Below are 18,924 nucleotides of genomic sequence, written 5' to 3'. Positions count from 1 at the left end.
AAAATTCTCAACCACTTGATGAAGGTTTGATGAGATCCACTCTACTATTCTTCCCATTACTAATTAAAAAACAAAATTTATATATTTAACCCATTATGTTATGATATTTATTTATTTGTTTGGGTAGAGGTGAGGGGGGAATGAATCTATTCGGAAGGCTGGGTCTTACACTTTACCTATGGGTGTCCAATTCCAACTTGAACCAATTGGATTAATCAAAATGAATTGAAATATCGAATTGCATTGAATGCTTATTGGTATGGATTTGGTTTTGGTTCTTTTTAATATCAATAAGAATTGAAACCAGATGGATTGAATAAGCGAATCGAATTCAGGAAAGTTTTGATAAAATAGGAAATCTACTTTTTTTTTCTCAAGTAAATATTTATGGAAAACCAAATTAGTTCAAAACTAGAATGAGCTCCTTAAAAAAACCATAAAAAAGTAGGAAACGGAAATCAAGATGCACTTTACTGGTTTGGCTTTGGCTTAACTCCATTTTGGAATGAATAGACCAATTAAAATCTCTAGTCTTACTACGTTAAAGCTTTCACAAAATCCAGACTAACTAATAAAGTACCTTGCATTTTACCTTATGAATATATTATATTTAGGAGAATTTACATCCACCACCCCTCACCTTAGTCTCAATTATATCACCCCCTATAGTTTTATTTTTTACATTTAAACCTAAAAAATTAACACCGTCTCATTGGTGTTAGTTTCAAAATTAAAAAGACCTAACTACCCTTCCTACCTGTTATACCCTTGTAAGACATTTGAACCTAAACAAAATCCCCAAATCCCACCCCCGACTGGACCATTACCATCTCCATCGAAAGAGAGTTGTTCTTGCTACCGACGAAGTGAAGAATACCCTCTAGCAAAGATGATAATCTCCGGTGAAGCAAAGATATGAGGTCTTATGTGCTATTTTTTTCCCCATTTCGCTTCTCTAGAAGTTTATGATCATACCCGATTATTACGGCATGTCTATTGTTTGTTCTCATCGATTGTTAGGTTCAGTGTGCACCACATCTCTTGCTCCTTGATTTTTTGTTATTGTCATGAAGAATTTGCAGGTGGGTTGTTGGGGTGGGTAGCAGAAGACTTTGATTCAAAATAATCACTCACCCCTATCCCTAGAAACGATTCCCCACAACCCCAAAAAGAAAAAACAATAGTTGAATAAAGCAATTTTCCTAGGATGGCATATTGGTACATATTAAGAAAGGGTGTCATGAAGAATTTGTAGGTTGGTTATTGTCACTGCACATACGGTAGGACTCTGAGATTGGACATGGAAGATGAAATCAGTGATGGGATGCTCGGTGGTTGTGAAGGTCGCGACCGGAGAAATGAACTATGCATCCCCATCCTCTCTTCTCTCTTTTTCTTTACTTTCATGTGAGGGGAGGGGTTCGTGTCGTGGTGTGCTTTGCTTGTAGGGTCCGCACCACTGTATTGCCTCTTGGTGATATGTGGAGGCCTATTTCGTAAGAGTGCAAAATTCATCATTTGAGATGGGGTTTTTGATGATGGTCCAACTTGGGGATCGAGATCACACAAAATGGGGTTTGGAGTCACCACTTAGGGTTATCAAGACCCGAGGGGGGGCCCAATTCCTGAGAAAAGGGTCCAAAATTTGGTCTTGTCCTGAGATTTAGGGTAAGTGTCAGGTTACAGAATTGGGAAGACGTTAGGCACCCAATCTACCAGGTTCAACCGGTCATCTTTCTAGATACTTGAAAACGAACATTTTCCACAATTATTACTATTCCACATGTATGGCTAAGTTATCACACATACATACATTAATTGGATACAAACTACTAAACACACTAAAACAAGGCATGTATAACGTCTACATTATGACGAGTTGGTTGAGAAATTATACCTGAGCTTAACCCTTGTTTCGGGTTAATAGGGGTAGGCCCCTGACTAGTACCGGTTCAGACTATCTTTCGTGTTCTCTTGGCTCAGGGGATGATGGTCTTGACCTTCAACTTCCTTTCTTGAGAGATGCTAATTGTGATGATATTCGGACAGAGTTTCGGCTAGGAATAGCCACTTTTGGATTTGGATTCGGGCAGAGCTTTGGCTGGGGAAGGCTATTTCTAGATTTAGGATGAGGTGGCACTTTGGCAGAGCTTTCGTTGGGAATGGCTATTTCTGGAAAGATTCCAGAGACACTCAAATAGGGGTTCGGCTAGAAATGGCTATTTCTGAAAAGAAATTGGCTAACCTAAAAATGGATTAGAGAACTCTAAAGTCCCAAAGAACACTTTGAAGATCCGAACAGAGTTTTAGATCTTAACAAAGATCTCTTCGTGGACCCGAAGAACCTAAAGGGGGGTTTCTATCCCAGGTACGCTCAAGAACACTCAAGGGAGTGGCTCAAGAACATACTACTTTTGACTAAAAACTGATCTAACAAAGAATTTGGATTGAAGATCTTCAAGATCCTGAAGAACATTTCAAAGATCCAAATGAGTTTTCAGATCTTGACGAAGATCGCTCCGAAGATCAAAAGAAATTCAAGTGGGCGAGGGGTGGAAAATTTCACTATGAAAGAGTGAAGGGGGATTCTAGTGTGTTGGTCTATTTTTTCTAAGGGAAGGGGTATTTATAGTTCCGGCCAGGTAGGAGAGGGGAAATCCCTTTATCCAGTGGATGAAAGGGGAGCTCTTGCCTAAATTGAGGGGATATGATTTTTTTCCAATCGGTAAAGGGGGGAGTTGAAGGAAAAAATGGGTGGGGAGGGCTTTTGTCTGGTGGGTAAAAGGGGGTTTTCAAAAAATTATGAGGAGAGAAATTTTAGCCGAAAAAGGTGATTTTTGAAAAAGGGAGAGGAGAGAGAAATTTTAGCCAAAAAAGGTAGTTTTCAAAAAAGCGAGAGGAGAGAGAAATTTTATCTAAAAAAGGTGGCTTTCAGAAAAGCAGGAGGAGAGAAAAATACCAATCCCAGCCACTGATGGCAGTGCACCGGACCAGGCCGAAGTGCCCGAGGTATGGTTAGTTTAGGCAGGTAGTGCGGATGACGTCATGGGTGCACGATGAATGATGTGCGAGTAATGGCTGAGGTGGTGTGTGCATGGATAGCGGGTGCATGCATGCATGGGTGTGCGGGTCAGGCTGGCATGGGTGTGCAGGTAACATATGCACGGTGCACACAAGGTGTGCGCGACCATGTAGCAGGGCACGCGCAGTGTGCGACGGGGGCACACAGCATGCAGCAAGGCATGCAAGCCATGCGGTGGTTCCCCCCTTTGGTCTCCATGCTGGGTCTTTCAAGCCAATCTGGACTATCTGGGATCGATGGTTACAAGGAGAGGAATTCGCTACTCTTCCAATCTTGCAACAAGTAAAAATATTTGATTCTTTGATTTTCCTTAGCTGAGCTTTACATGTGCCAGTTCAGAGAATTTTGGTCTCTATGCTGGTTCTTTCGTACCAATTTGGACCATATGGTCTTCCAGGTGGGGTTTTTCAAATCGAGCTGGGCTATATGGTTTTCCAGGTGGGTTCTTTCGAATCGAACTGGGCTTTCTGGCCTTGTCAATTCCATGAAAGAAACTTGCTGCTCTTTCTACCTTGTAAAAGACATTAACAATTGATTTGGATTTTTTATTTGAATTTTTAATTTTGATGCTTGATTTGGAATCTTTTAATTCTTACTTCGATTTGGAATTTTGTTCATTGATTTGGTTTAAATTTTGATGCTTGATTTGGAATCTTTTAATTCTTTGGTTCTTCTTTGAATTGAATTTGGACTTCTAAATTGGAATCCCAAAATAATAATTTTTTTATTATAAAATGGGCCCTCTCCCCTGTTCATTTTTCATTTTAGCTTTTCTTAGTGAAGTGAGTTCCTGGAACTCTCTGGTTTTTCTTGGAATTTTCCTTCTTGTTTTTAGAGATTTTCACCTTGTTCTTGAAGTTCTTGAAGATCTTCATCCTGTTCTTGAAGGAGGAGTTATTTGAAGAATTTGATATTCTATTGGGCTTTTGTGTAAATTGGGAAACTTTCTGGGGCTTTTGTAGTTTCTAAAAATATGACTGAAAGGAGGAAGAAGAAGACACTGGGAGAGGTCCAGCTCGAGAGTTGCAATAGTCCTTCTCATAGGGATGAGGGCTTGGGCAACTGGTATTCCGAGCAAGCTCTTCACAATAGCCGGAATCACATCTGCAACTCCATATGGGGTTCCTGGGTAAGTCTTTACATTTTATTCATTATATTGATCATCTTTTATTCATGTTTTGTTGTCCTCTCCATTTTTTATTTATCATACTGTTTTAGCATTTGGCTGCTTTTTTTTATTTATTATTATTTTTTATTTCCATTAGCATGAGGGGAAGGAACCACCTACCTTGGCCTCCTATGGCCATCCGAACATGGTTCAATCCTAGCATAGGATGCTCTCTCGTAGGGTGAAGGAGATGGTTGATGATACCTATCTATGCCAGTTGGCCCTTGTAGAGACCCAAAAGTTTAATCCGACATTGGTAGGGGCCCTGATGGAGTGGTGGTGGCCAAGTACTCACATTTGCCACCTTTCTGTTGATGAGATCACTATTACGCCTGTGCTTCTATGCCTTGATGGGCATTTCAATTGGGGGTAGATCCATGACCCTACCCATAGGATTTTTGACTGCCAGGGAGTTTGTAAATCTGACAGGTATCACCATTAAATCTGGCCAGACATGCATCCGCCTAGGGGAGATACGTGCCCAATGGTGGAAAGTCGGCCTGGGGGAGAATCCAAGAAATATATCTCAGGTGGCATGTTCCTTCTTACATTCACTGTGGGTCAGTACCTCTTCAGTGACCTCCGAGGGGGAGTAGATAACTGCCTGGTATACTTCCTCAAAGATCTTCGCACAGTAGATTCCTGGGCCTACGGCGGGGCTGGCTATGCATATCTCCTGCGGTCCCTAGACCTACTGTCCTATGAAGATAGGGGCCTCAAGGGGGTAGGCTACATTATCCAGGTAACTTTCCTTCTCTTATCTATTTTCTTTCAGTCAATTGGTATGCACTTTCTTACTTTGATTTCTTGAAACAGCTCTGGGGTTTTGAGCACCTGGGGACCATAGCCCCTAAACTGAGGGATCCTGAGCCATTATTCTTCCCACTGGCCACAAAGTGGGGAGATAACCAGGTGGTCCAGGCCCAATGCCATCCTTTGAGAAAGAATGGACTATACATCCCCATCCTCTCTCTTCACCTTCATGTGAAGGGGAGGGATTCGAGTAGTGTGTACTTCGCTTGTAGATACGTGGAGGCCTATTTTGTAAGAGTGTAAAATTCATCATTTGAGACAAGGGTATTGATGATGGTCGAATTCGGGGATCGGGATCATACAAATGGAGTTTAGAGTCGCCATCTAGGGTTATGGGCCTAGGACCTAGGGGTGGGCCCGGTTCTTGAGAAAAGGACCCAAAATTTGGTCTGGTCTAGAGATTTAGAATAAGTGTCAGGTTACAGAGTTGGGAAGGTGTTAAGCACCCAATCTGTCCGGTTCAACTGGTCTTCTTGCTAGATGCTTGAGAATGAACATTTTCCACAATTATTACTATTCGACATGTATAGCTAAGTTATCACACGTATATACATTAATTGAATTCAAACTATTATATACACTAAAACAAGGCTTATTAGATATCTACATTATGTTTAAATGAGGAGAGAGATTATACCTGAGTTTAAATCCTATTTTAGGTTAAGAGGGGTGGGCCCCTAATTAGTATTGGCTCAGACAATCTTTCATGTTCCCCCAGCTCAGGGGAAGATGGTCTTGACCTCCAACATCCTTTCTTGAGAGATGCTGATTGTGATGGTATCCGGACAGAGTTTTGGCTAGGAATGGTCGCTTTCGAATTTGGATTCGGACAGAGCTTCGGCTAGAGAAGCCTATTTTCGGCTTTGGATTTAGACAGAGCTTCAGCTAGGGAAGGCTATTTCTAGGCTTGGGATGAGGTGGCACTCCGACAGATCTTCCACTAGGGATAGCCTAAGGGAGGGCTAGGCTAAGGTGGCACTCTGACAGAACTTTCACTGTGGATAGACTATTTCTAAAAATATTCCAGGGACACTCAGATAGGGCTTCAGCTAGGAAAGGCTATTTCTGAAAAGAAACGAGCCGACCTAAAAATGGATCGAATTAAGCTCCATAGTCTTGAGTATAACCATATATGGTGTTTCACGCAGATGTGAGACATGTACCAGAATTAAGGAAGAACTTAATATCTTTGAGGGCACTTGACTCAAATGGCTGCAAGTACATAGCAGAAGGTGGAGTTCTCAAAGTTATTAAGGGTGTAATGGTTGTCATAAAGGGATAGCTAGCAGGAAACCTATACAGACTCATAGGGAGCACAGTTATAGGTGGAGCATCTGTGACTATAGATGCAGTATTTGATACAGATGATACCTATCTGTAGCATATGCGGTTAGGGCATATGGGAGAAAGAGGATTGATGGATCTTCATAAAAGGAAAATGTTGAAGAGAGTAAAAACTTGTAAACTGAACTTCTCCAAGTATTGTGTGTTCGGAAAACAATGCAAGGTTAGTTTCAAAACTGCAAAACATAAGAGTAAAGGGGTGCATGATTATGTACACAGCGATGTATGGGGTCCTTCAATAACAAAATATAAAGGTGGGGAGGAATACTTCGTGACCTATGTTGATGATTACTCAAGGAAAGTCTGGATCTACTTCATGAAGCATAAAAGTGAGGTGTTCACTAAATTTAAGGAATGGAAGGTTGAGGTAGAAAGGAAGACAGGAAAGAAAACTAAATACTTGAGAACAGATAATGGAGGAGAGTACACATACAAGCCGTTTCTAAAATTGTGCAAAGCTGAAGGGATTACACGTCATTTCACGGTTCCAAAGACACCACAGCAAAATGGTGTAGCTGAAAAGATGAACATAACACTTCTAGAAAGGGCTCGGAGTATGAGGCTGAATGCAGGGTTGAGCAAGAGATTTTGGGCAGAAGCAGTGAACATGACATGTTTCCTCATCAATAGGTCTCCATCAAAGGCGATTGATTGTAAAATTCCTGAAGAGGTATGGACAGGAAAACCAATAGATTATTCTATTCTAAAAATATTTGGTTGTCCAGCCTATACGCATGTTGAGAGTGAGCAGCGTTCCAAGTTAGACTCAAAGTCTAAGCAATGTATCTTTCTTGGTTTTAAGAAAGGTGTAAAGGGGTTCAAGTTGTGGGATCCAAGTTCACAGAAAGTTGTGGTTAGCAGAGACGTTGTGTTTGATGAGTCTCATATAGTGAAGTTAAATTACAATTCACAAGCAGTTGATGAAAAAAAATAAGGTTCTACTGTGCAGGTGGAGTTAGGTGAGTTAGAAACAACAAGAGAGAATGAGTCATCAAGTGACTTACCAGGACAACAGGAAGCAGTAGAAGTTCCCTATACTGTGGCAAAGGATAAAGGGAAGCGTACTCATAGAGCACCTACGAGATACGGGTTTGAGGACATGGTTGCCTATGCCCTCACTGTAAGTACAGGTGATCCATCTTCCTACTATGATGCTTTGAGTGATGCATAGCATGATAAATGGATGATAGCTATAATGGAGGAAATGGAATCTCTACAGAAGAACAAGACTTGGGAGATTGTGGAAAAACCCAAGGGAAGAAAAATCATTGGGTGTAAATGGGTCTTTCGTAAGAAAGAGGCAGCATCTGAGAAGAAGCGTGAAAGGTATAAGGCTAGACTTGTAGCCAAGGGCTATGCATAGAAGGAGGGGATAGACTATAATGAAATATTTTCTCCGGTGGTGAAACACAATTCGATCAGGGTACTACTTGCTTTGGTGGCCATGTATGATTTAGAGCTTGAACAACTTGATTTGAAAACTGCATTTCTTCATGGTGACTTGGAGGAACAGATATACATGGAGCAGCCTGAAGGTTTCAAGGTGCAGGGAAAGGAAGGCCATGTTTGTCTGCTTAAGAGGTCGCTTTATGGCCTTAAGCAATCTCCTAAGCAGTGGTACAAGCGCTTTGATTCCCACATGATGAAGATTGGCTACACAAGAAGTGAGTATGATAGTTGTGTTTATTATAAAGTGTCAAGTGATAATTCCATTATTTTGTTGATGCTTTATGTTGATGACATGCTCATTGCTGCAAAGAACAAACATGATATAGTCTCTATGAAGTCTTTGTTGAGTGCTGAATTTGAGTTGAAGGATCTTGGTGCCGCTAAGAAGATCCTTGGCATGGAAATCCTTAGAGATAGAAATGCAGATAAACTTTGGATAACTCAGAAGAAGTATATTGAAAAGGTACTAGAGCGTTTCAATATGGAAAATGCTAAGTCAGTTAGCACTCCGTTAGCTGGCCACTTCAAGTTATCTGAAAGGGAATGCCCTACAACACATGAGGAGGTGGAGCAGATGTCTCAAGTCCCTTATGCTAGCGCAGTTGGGAGTCTCATGTATGCTATGGTTTGTAGCAGACCGGATTTGTCTCATGCAGCCAGTGTTGTTAGCAGATACATGAGTAATCCAGGGAAGGAGCATTGGAATGCAATTAAGTGGATCTTCAGATATTTGAGCAAGACTAAAGATATAGGTGTTATGTTCAGTGGCAAGGGAAGCTCTATAGAATTGGCAGGTTATGTTGATTCTAACTATGCTAGTGATTTAGACAAGAGGAGGTCTACTACAGGGTATGTGTTTACATTGGCTGGTGGACCTATATCATGGAGGGCGATGCTTCAGTCTACAATTGCATTGTCCACTACAGAGGCAGAGTACATGGCAGCAGTTGAGGCTGCCAAGGAAGGAGTCTGGTTGGCTGAACTGGTTCGTGAGTTGGGGTTGGAGCAAGGAGGTACAGTGTTACATTGTGACAGTCAGAGGGCTATACATCTTGCAAAGAATCAAGTGTTTCATGCAAGGACAAAGCATATTGATGTGAGATTTCACAAGATCAGGGAGTTTGTGTCAGAAGGCAGTATTCACTTGAGAAAAATTCATACAGATCTCAATCTTGCAGATATGTTTACAAAGCCAGTTACTACAGAGAAGTTCGAGTCCTGTTTGGACTTGATTATTATTACTCATTGTTGAAGATGAGGGACGCACCAAACAGGTGCGGGTTTGTACTTCTAATGAGGTACAATGATGAAGACGTCTACAAGTTATCTTTACAGGAGGCTCGACAGAATTCAAGCCAAGGTGGAGATTGTTGGTGTATGATGTCTTGTATTTCGTCACAGTTTAATCCAGGGAGTACTGGTGCAGCACCTAGACAGGTGGGACGGCGGTCCCGCTAGCCGGTTAGCAGGCCGTGGGGGTTGCAAGGGGGGTAGGAGGCCCCCCTGCATAGCAGGGGGTGTAGGGGGGCGCAGCCCCTCGCTTGAATTTTTTATTTGAGGCAATTGTGTACTTTTCGGATTAGGGTTTTTTCGCTATACATGCATCACCCGAATCTGTCATTATTGTTGATTTTAATGCTCCAGCAGCTCATGTTGCACTACACAAGTGGCAGCCAAAAGCTCCTGATGGCCAGGGTACACCATTCCTTTTTCAGCATGGAAAAGCTGTTGCAAGCTCCAATGGTGGAGCATTCATGCGCATGTTCAAAGGGCCAGCCGGATCTGGTTTTGAAGAATGGCAGTTTCCCCAGGCATTAGCATTTGCAGCATCAGGAATCAGAAGCTCAGCTCTGGTTTCCATAACATGTGACGAAGAAATCATCACTGGTAGGCAGTCATTCATATCTTCTTGTTCTTTATTGGCAATATTCGTTGTAATGCACATTCAATAAAGTGCAATTCTTTTCTTTTTTTCCTGCTTTTATGGAAACTTCTTGTGAATATTTTACTCCCTCAAAATGTTGCAAGGAACAAGATGATAAAAATAAACAAGAAAGGGACACTAAAGGGGAAGGATAATGATTATTGTGTTAAATGTATCTGTGATAGGTTTCCAAACTTTCAAGTTTGAAAGTTTGATAATTTCCCCTGCTATTTTTCATCAGAAAATATGGCTTCTCAGATTTGCTCATATTTTTATTTGATCACTTGAATTGGATTCCTCCATGGCTGCATCTGCGTAGGTGTAAAATATTGTGAAGTGAACCAGTCAAAATATAAACTACATGGATACTTCTAACAAATACAATATCTGCCAGATGTTAAAGTATATAATAATAAATGCTTGTGTTTATTTACAATATTAGTGGACTTCATGTCTCAATCCTTACATGTACTCATTGCATATGTCAATAGGTGGGCACGCAGACAACAGTGTCAAGGTAATATCATCTGATGGAGCCAGAACCATTGAAACAGCCACAGGACATTGTGCTCCTGTGACATGCCTTGCTTTGTGTGCTGATAGCAACTGCCTTGTAACTGGGTCTCGAGATACGACTGTGATACTCTGGAGGGTGCATCGGGCTTCTGAATCACATTCAAGCAATATTTCAGACCCTACAATTTCATCTGGCGCACCCACTTATTCTAGTAGTGGTCATCTAGCAAACATCTTGGCAGACAGTAGTCAGAGACTGCGTATCGAAGGCCCAATACACGTCCTCAGAGGCCATCTTAGTGAAATAACTTGCTGCTGTGTCAGTTCTGATCTGGCAGTAGTTGCTTCATGCTCCAACTCTTCGAACGTGCTGCTTCATTCTATAGCAAAGGGCCGTTTGATCACGAGACTGGTGGGTGTGGAGGCACATTCTCTCTGCCTTTCATCTCGAGGTGTCCTAATGACTTGGATCAAATCAGAGCAGAGGCTCAGCACCTTCACTGTCAATGGGATTCCGATTGCCACAGCACAATTGTCATCTGGCCCTATCAGCATTAGTTGCATGGAAGTCTCAGTTGATGGAGAAAATGCTCTGATTGCGATTAGTTCATGTTTGGATAATGATGGGACCAATAATACCAGCAGAAATGTGGAATCCAATGAGAATGAGGCTGAAGGTATTGACCTAGGAGTGAATAGGAAGAGCCCTAACAACAGGCTGACTGTTCCGGTGCCTTCAATTTGTTTCCTGGATCTGCACTCACTTAAGGTATGAAATAAATAGTGAAACTAGGGTCACTTTGCATTTCTGTCTTCTTCTTATTGTCCTTTTTAGGACATTCAGTTTCTAACCGATCAAGAATCGTGTGCTGCTGGCAGGTATTTCATACATTGAAGTTAGGAGAAGGGCAGGATATTACTGCTCTGGCTCTAAACAAGGATAACACAAACCTTTTAGTGTCAACAGCAGATAAAAAGTTGATAGTCTTCACTGATCCGGCTGTAATTTTACCTAACTCTTCACAGCTCTAACTTTAACTTACTTTTCTTGCTCCCTTATAGACTAATCTTTGTAGAAACTCGCTTTAAGTTGGCTACATTCTGTGCTTGCAGTTGGGTGGAAGTGGTGGATCAAATGCTTAAGCTTGGTTGGGAAGGAGACGCTCTCAGCCCCCTTATAAAATAAGATTTCCAACCATAGGATCTTGATTTGTGTGAAGAAGGAAGATGAGATTACTCTGAAGGCCTGCAGCACATTCAGAACTTGAGCCAAATGCGTAAATTTGTTCGGAAACTAAGCTACTGCTTTGAGGATGTAACATATGTATACATCAAGTGGATGGACTCTTGTGACATATATGGCTTGTAACTCGAACAGGGTTGTCCACTGTTTTTTGACTAAATTGTGGGTTAAGTTATTACAATGTGAGATGACGTTTAGGCCTTTCGCTGTTGATGGGTTGTTGTTTTTTGTTGTACCTCTTCCAGTTACATTAGACTTTTAAATGAAAGTTAATAATTCATACTATGTTTTATCTCTAATCCCCATTTGTGGTGCGGTTACATAGTTCACAATTTAGCACATCTTTTATGAATCTAGAGAAATTGTTGCCTAATATCGCTAAATAGGATGGAGAAAGTTTCCTTAGTCTCTGCGAAACAATATTACTTGGTTTGTGCACCTAGTTTTGCTATTTAGGGGTGTCTTTTCACAATCAGCCCTCACTTCTCCATGGTTTTGGTTGTGGGGATTGCGGCTGGGTAGAGCTCTTTCTCATTTTTTTGGTACATATATTTGTAAGATAGGAATAATTTGTAGCCTAAAAGATAGTTTGAACTTTGACCTCTACAACCAGACACAATGGGAGGTGAAATGACCACCAACCTTTGTTGATGCTTCTATTAAGTTCTCCATTGGCCTCATGCTATGCTACTGCAGTGTCTACACTGCCTTTTAAGGGACTCGCTTACATTATTATTATTATTATTATTATTATTATTATTATTATTATTATTAATGACTTTATGTGATTATTTTAAACATTGTGAAAACTAATCCAATAATCATTAGAATCGAATTCAGTTTACCTTCTTGACTATAATACCCAGTGGCTTCTGTGGACTATGGTTTGAGGAATTGGATCTTCCAGATCGGATTGTATTCAGTCTTGACCGATCCCGGTTTGATACGGATAAAGAGTAAAATAATTTAAAAGATGTTTTTTTTATTAAAAATAAGATCATTTCTGTCCGATGTTGGCCGATCAGTATCGGATCAATATTGGCCTTGACTCATACCCGTTATCGATACCAAGTCCTCAAACCAAGCGGTAGCCAGTGGGGGTTAGAACTTCCCACAGCTTTTGTCCACAAGTCTTTATCAACCAGGAGCTTGAGGGCTTTTGTTTACCCAAACAAGCTCGAAGGCATATACCAGAATTAAGGTAATCAGATTCGAGGAATTATTCGGATGAAGAATTATTCGGGTTAATTCGTTTCATTAATTTAACGATTCAGTTAAAATATTGGTAAAAAAAAATGGAGATAATAAAATTTGAGTTCGGGTTCGGATTTGGGAATTGTTTGCTTACAAAAAAAAAAATGCATAAAAAATTCGGATGTTATTTTTAATATTTGCAATACTTATTTCATCTTATTTACCAATTATCATATGTACATATGATATAAAAATTAAAATTATAAATTTTAAAGATAAAAATAATATATAATTCTAAACTCATTTCCTATTACTCAAATAATTGAATCAGAGAGAGAGACTGAGAGGGGGGATTAAGTACAAATCGAGCTAGATCCACGTCACCCACCATGCATGTTCACCTTAAAGACTATAGAGAGAGTAATGATTGTAAGACTTAGTCAAAACAAAATGGGATGAGAGATTTTTTTATTTTTTTTTTATGTAGAAGTGTGAGAGATTACCTTAGGAAAGATAAGCTTTGTTGGTTTCTGTTAAAAAAAGAAGAAAAATAACATTAGGATAATAAATGTATAATAATCACACTATTTTCTAAGAATAAAAAACTCTGAGTGGGATTTCCCTTATGGTGAGCTTCAGTTTCTCGAGGAGCCAAATCTAAAAAATAGCAAGACTCCTTGATAATGATCTAGTCTGAGTTTATGGCCATAGCTCATGTCATCAAATCCCTTGAACATTTCTGCTAGAACTGTAGGGACGATGTCACCTCCCTTCTAACTCAACTATTTTACTACCTCAATCAGAACAGATGGTGCACCATGCCCGGGAGTGCAGAGAACATAATGAGCTATCATGCAAAGTAATTGAGCATCCAGGGATCGGTGTTGATTAATTCCTCCCATTGGTAGATATTGGATGAAGATCTGACCCACCTTCAGAATGTCGATCTTCCCATACCTAAATAACTGCTTTACTTCTTCGTCTTTCCATCCGAAGAAATCCTAAATTTTCTCTAAGCAATCTTTCTTCAAAGAGGGTTGGAACAAACAAACTTTTGGTGGAGATAGCATACAAATCCAAAATTCTTCAAGAGTTGGGCAAATCTCCACTAATCCAAACCGAAATACATGCAAGTCGGCATCCCAGTGTTAAGGCACCTATAGGAGTAATTGGTGATGTAGCTTCACACATCCAACTTGGCCAAGAAATGACACATTCATAGACTCTAGCAATCCTGGTGCCCTCATATTTATGTGTAAGGTCCATTTCCTCAACGTCTTGTCCAACCAGCCCATGAATTTTCCTGAAACCAATACAAACAACGAGATATGATGATTTATCAAGAAGAGGAGGATACAAAGGGTGGCGGCAGTTGCCGACGACTGCCCCTCTAAGCGACGAGGGATTCAACGTCGTTGGATTGAACTTGAAAGAGAAGAAGAGATTGACAAGGGCTCAGGTGCAATAAGCAATACGCATACCATATGATGTTGTATTAATAATATAAACAAATCAACAACTAGGATTTGTGTGTTCAGATCCTATGGCCCAAAATATACCCTTCAAAAGATTCATAAATAGGGACGTATGAGAACACGTGAACCTGATTTGGATTCTTTAATTTTCTACATTCAAAAGCTCAATAAATTTCTTAAATAACTTCAACATTTAGTTAATGAGATCAGTTAAAAGACCATAAAGACAAAAAAAAAAAAGTAACTACAATTTACAAAGCTATATAAAAATCCTTGATACACACTTTTATTCACAACAGACACACAGAGGAAAGAGAGTAGAGAGAGAAAGAGAAAGATAGAGAGAGATGGGTTACAGTAGAGGAACATGGAGGATGAAGATGAGTTTCTGGATTGTGGTGTTGTTGATGCTTCTATTAATTAGCAATTTAAATGAAGTAGAGGGGAACCGTATATGGGATTATTTGAAAGTGAGAGCGCACGCAATATATGTGATGTATGTGCACACAGAACCAGATCGTCCTGTTATAGATTATAATGAACCAGGAACATATTGAGTCACTAATTATATATTATATATGGAATGGAAAAAAATAAAATAAAATAAAATTCTCAACCACTTGATGAAGGTTTGATGAGATCCACTCTACTATTCTTCCCATTACTAATTAAAAAACAAAATTTATATATTTAACCCATTATGTTATGATATTTATTTATTTGTTTGGGTAGAGGTGAGGGGGGAATGAATCTATTCGGAAGGCTGGGTCTTACACTTTACCTATGGGTGTCCAATTCCAACTTGAACCAATTGGATTAATCAAAATGAATTGAAATATCGAATTGCATTGAATGCTTATTGGTATGGATTTGGTTTTGGTTCTTTTTAATATCAATAAGAATTGAAACCAGATGGATTGAATAAGCGAATCGAATTCAGGAAAGTTTTGATAAAATAGGAAATCTACTTTTTTTTTCTCAAGTAAATATTTATGGAAAACCAAATTAGTTCAAAACTAGAATGAGCTCCTTAAAAAAACCATAAAAAAGTAGGAAACGGAAATCAAGATGCACTTTACTGGTTTGGCTTTGGCTTAACTCCATTTTGGAATGAATAGACCAATTAAAATCTCTAGTCTTACTACGTTAAAGCTTTCACAAAATCCAGACTAACTAATAAAGTACCTTGCATTTTACCTTATGAATATATTATATTTAGGAGAATTTACATCCACCACCCCTCACCTTAGTCTCAATTATATCACCCCCTATAGTTTTATTTTTTACATTTAAACCTAAAAAATTAACACCGTCTCATTGGTGTTAGTTTCAAAATTAAAAAGACCTAACTACCCTTCCTACCTGTTATACCCTTGTAAGACATTTGAACCTAAACAAAATCCCCAAATCCCACCCCCAACTGGACCATTACCTTCTCCATCGAAAGAGAGTTGTTCTTGCTACCGACGAAGTGAAGAATACCCTCTAGCAAAGATGATAATCTCCGGTGAAGCAAAGATATGAGGTCTTATGTGCTATTTTTTTCCCCATTTCGCTTCTCTAGAAGTTTATGATCATACCCGATTATTACGGCATGTCTATTGTTTGTTCTCATCGATTGTTAGGTTCAGTGTGCACCACATCTCTTGCTCCTTGATTTTTTGTTATTGTCATGAAGAATTTGCAGGTGGGTTGTTGGGGTGGGTAGCAGAAGACTTTGATTCAAAATAATCACTCACCCCTATCCCTAGAAACGATTCCCCACAACCCCAAAAAGAAAAAACAATAGTTGAATAAAGCAATTTTCCTAGGATGGCATATTGGTACATATTAAGAAAGGGTGTCATGAAGAATTTGTAGGTTGGTTATTGTCACTGCACATACGGTAGGACTCTGAGATTGGACATGGAAGATGAAATCAGTGATGGGATGCTCGGTGGTTGTGAAGGTCGCGACCGGAGAAATGAACTATGCATCCCCATCCTCTCTTCTCTCTTTTTCTTTACTTTCATGTGAGGGGAGGGGTTCGTGTCGTGGTGTGCTTTGCTTGTAGGGTCCGCACCACTGTATTGCCTCTTGGTGATATGTGGAGGCCTATTTCGTAAGAGTGCAAAATTCATCATTTGAGATGGGGTTTTTGATGATGGTCCAACTTGGGGATCGAGATCACACAAAATGGGGTTTGGAGTCACCACCTAGGGTTATCAAGACCCGAGGGGGGGCCCAATTCCTGAGAAAAGGGTCCAAAATTTGGTCTTGTCCTGAGATTTAGGGTAAGTGTCAGGTTACAGAATTGGGAAGGCGTTAGGCACCCAATCTGCCAGGTTCAACCGGTCTTCTTTCTAGATGCTTGAAAACCAACATTTTCCATAATTATTACTATTCCACATGTATGGCTAAGTTATCACACATATATGCATTAATTGGATACAAACTACTAAATACACTAAAACAAGGCATGTATAACGTTTCCATTATGACAAGTTGGTTGAGAAATTATACCTGAGCTTAACCCTTGTTTCGGGTTAATAAGGGTAGGCCCCTGACTAGTACCGGTTCGGACTATCTTTCGTATTCTCTTGGCTCAGGGGATGTTGGTCTTGACCTTCAACTTCCTTTCTTGAGAGATGCTAATTGTGATGATATTCGGACAGAGTTTCGGCTAGGAATAGTCACTTTTGGATTTGGATTTGGGCAAAGCTTTGGCTAGGGAAGGCTATTTTCGGATTTGGATTCGGACAAAACTTCGGCCAGGAAAGGCTATTTCCGGGCTTGGGATGAGGTGGCACTTTGACAGAGCTTCGGCTGGGGAAGGCTATTTCTGGATTTAGGATGAGGTGGCACTTTGGCAGAGCTTTCATTGGGAATGGCTATTTCTGGAAAGATTCCAGAGACACTCAGACAGGGGTTCGGCTAGAAATGGCTATTTCTAAAAAGAAATGGGCTAACCTAAAAATGGATTAAAGAACTCTAAAGTCCCAAAGAACACTTTGAAGATCCGAACAGAGTTTTAGATCTTAACAAAGATCTCTTTGTGGACCCGAAGAACCTAAAGGGGGGTTTCTATCTCAGGTACGCTCAAGAACACTCAAGAACACTCAAGGGAGTGGCTCAAGAACATACTGCTTTTGACTAAAAACTAATCTAACAAAGAATTTGGATTGAAGATCTTCAAGATCCTGAAGAACACTTCGAAGATCCAAATGAGTTTCCGGATCTTGACGAAGATCACTCTGAAGATCAGAAGAAAATCAAGAGGGGGAGGGGAGGAAAATTTCACTATGAAAGATGAAGGGGGATTCTAGTGTGTTGGTCTATTTTTTCTAAGGGAATGGGTATTTAAAGTTCCGGCCAGGTAGGAGAGGGGAAATCCCTTTATCCAGTGGATGAAAGGGGAGCTCTTGCCTAAATTGAGGGGATATGATTTTTTTCCAATGGGTAAAGGGGGGAGTTGATGGAAAAAATGGGTGGGGAGGGCTTTTGTCTGGTGGGTAAAAGGAGGTTTTCAAAAAATTATGAAGAGAGAAATTTTAGCCGAAAAAGGTGATTTTTGAAAAAGCGAGAGGAGAGAGAAATTTTAGCCAAAAAAAGTAGTTTTCAAAAAAGCGAGAGGAGAGAGAAATTTTATCTAAAAAAGGTGGCTTTCAGAAAAGCAGGAGGAGAGAAAAATACCAATCCCAGCCACTGACGGCAGTGCACGAGACCAGGCCGAAGTGCCCGAGGTATGGTTAGTTTAGGCAGGTAGTGCGGATGACGTCATGGGTGCACGATGAATGATGTGCGAGTAATGGCTGAGGTGGTGTGTGCATGGATAGCGCGTGCATGCATGCATGGGTGTGCGGGTCAGGCTGGCATGGGTGTGCAGGTAACATATGCACGGTGCACACAAGGTGTGAGCGACCATGTAGCAGGGCACGCGCAGTGTGCGACGGGGGCACACAGCATGCACTAAGGCATGCAAGCCATGCGGTGGTTCCCCCCTTTGGTCTCCATGCTGGGTCTTTCAAGCCAATCTGGACTATCTGGGATCGATGGTTACAAGGAGAGGAATTCGCTACTCTTCCAATCTTGCAACAAGTAAAAATATTTGATTCTTTGATTTTCCTTAGCTGAGCTTTACATGTGCCAGTTCAGAGAATTTTGGTCTCTATGCTGGTTCTTTCGTACCAATTTGGACCATATGGTCTTCCAGGTGGGGTTTTTCAAATCGAGCTGGGCTATATGGTTTTCCAGGTGGGTTCTTTCGAATCAGACTGGGCTTTCTGGCCTTGTCAATTACATGAAAGAAACTTGCTGCTCTTTCTACCTTGTAAAAGACATTAACAATTGATTTGGATTTTTTATTTGAATTTTTAATTTTGATGCTTGATTTGGAATCTTTTAATTCTTGCTTTGATTTGGAATTTTGTTCATTGATTTGGTTTAAATTTTGATGCTTGATTTGGAATCTTTTAATTCTTTGGTTCTTCTTTGAATTGAATTTGGACTTCTAAATTGGAATCCCAAAATAATAATTTTTTTATTATAAAATGGGCCCTCTCCCCTGTTCATTTTTCATTTTAGCTTTTCTTAGTGAAGTGAGTTCCTGGAACTCTCTGGTTTTTCTTGGAATTTTCCTTCCTGTTTTTAGAGTTTTTCACCTTGTTCTTGAAGTTCTTGAAGATCTTCATCCTGTTCTTGAAGGAGGAGTTATTTGAAGAATTTGATATTTTGTTA

The 18,924-nt window shown here is 40.2% G+C and overlaps 1 protein-coding gene across 1 annotated transcript in view; it reads left to right on the top strand.

Annotated features, from left to right (window-relative positions):
• The window catches only part of LOC122067746 (BEACH domain-containing protein C2-like), a 15,541-nt gene extending 4,102 nt beyond the window's left edge, over positions 1–11,439 (top strand). Inside the window, exons 2-5 of the mRNA XM_042631612.1 lie at positions 9,440–9,743; positions 10,272–11,065; positions 11,176–11,298; positions 11,410–11,439. Coding sequence (XP_042487546.1) covers positions 9,440–9,743; positions 10,272–11,065; positions 11,176–11,298; positions 11,410–11,439 — 1,251 coding nt within the window. The remainder of the gene's footprint in view (positions 1–9,439; positions 9,744–10,271; positions 11,066–11,175; positions 11,299–11,409) is intronic.
• The last annotated feature ends 7,485 nt before the right edge of the window (positions 11,440–18,924 follow it).

Source organism: Macadamia integrifolia, chromosome 1, assembly GCF_013358625.1.
Source record: "Macadamia integrifolia cultivar HAES 741 chromosome 1, SCU_Mint_v3, whole genome shotgun sequence".
Classification (NCBI taxonomy): domain Eukaryota; kingdom Viridiplantae; phylum Streptophyta; class Magnoliopsida; order Proteales; family Proteaceae; genus Macadamia; species Macadamia integrifolia.
Note: the sequence above shows the minus strand (reverse complement) of the source record. Positions and strands in the feature narration are given on the sequence as shown.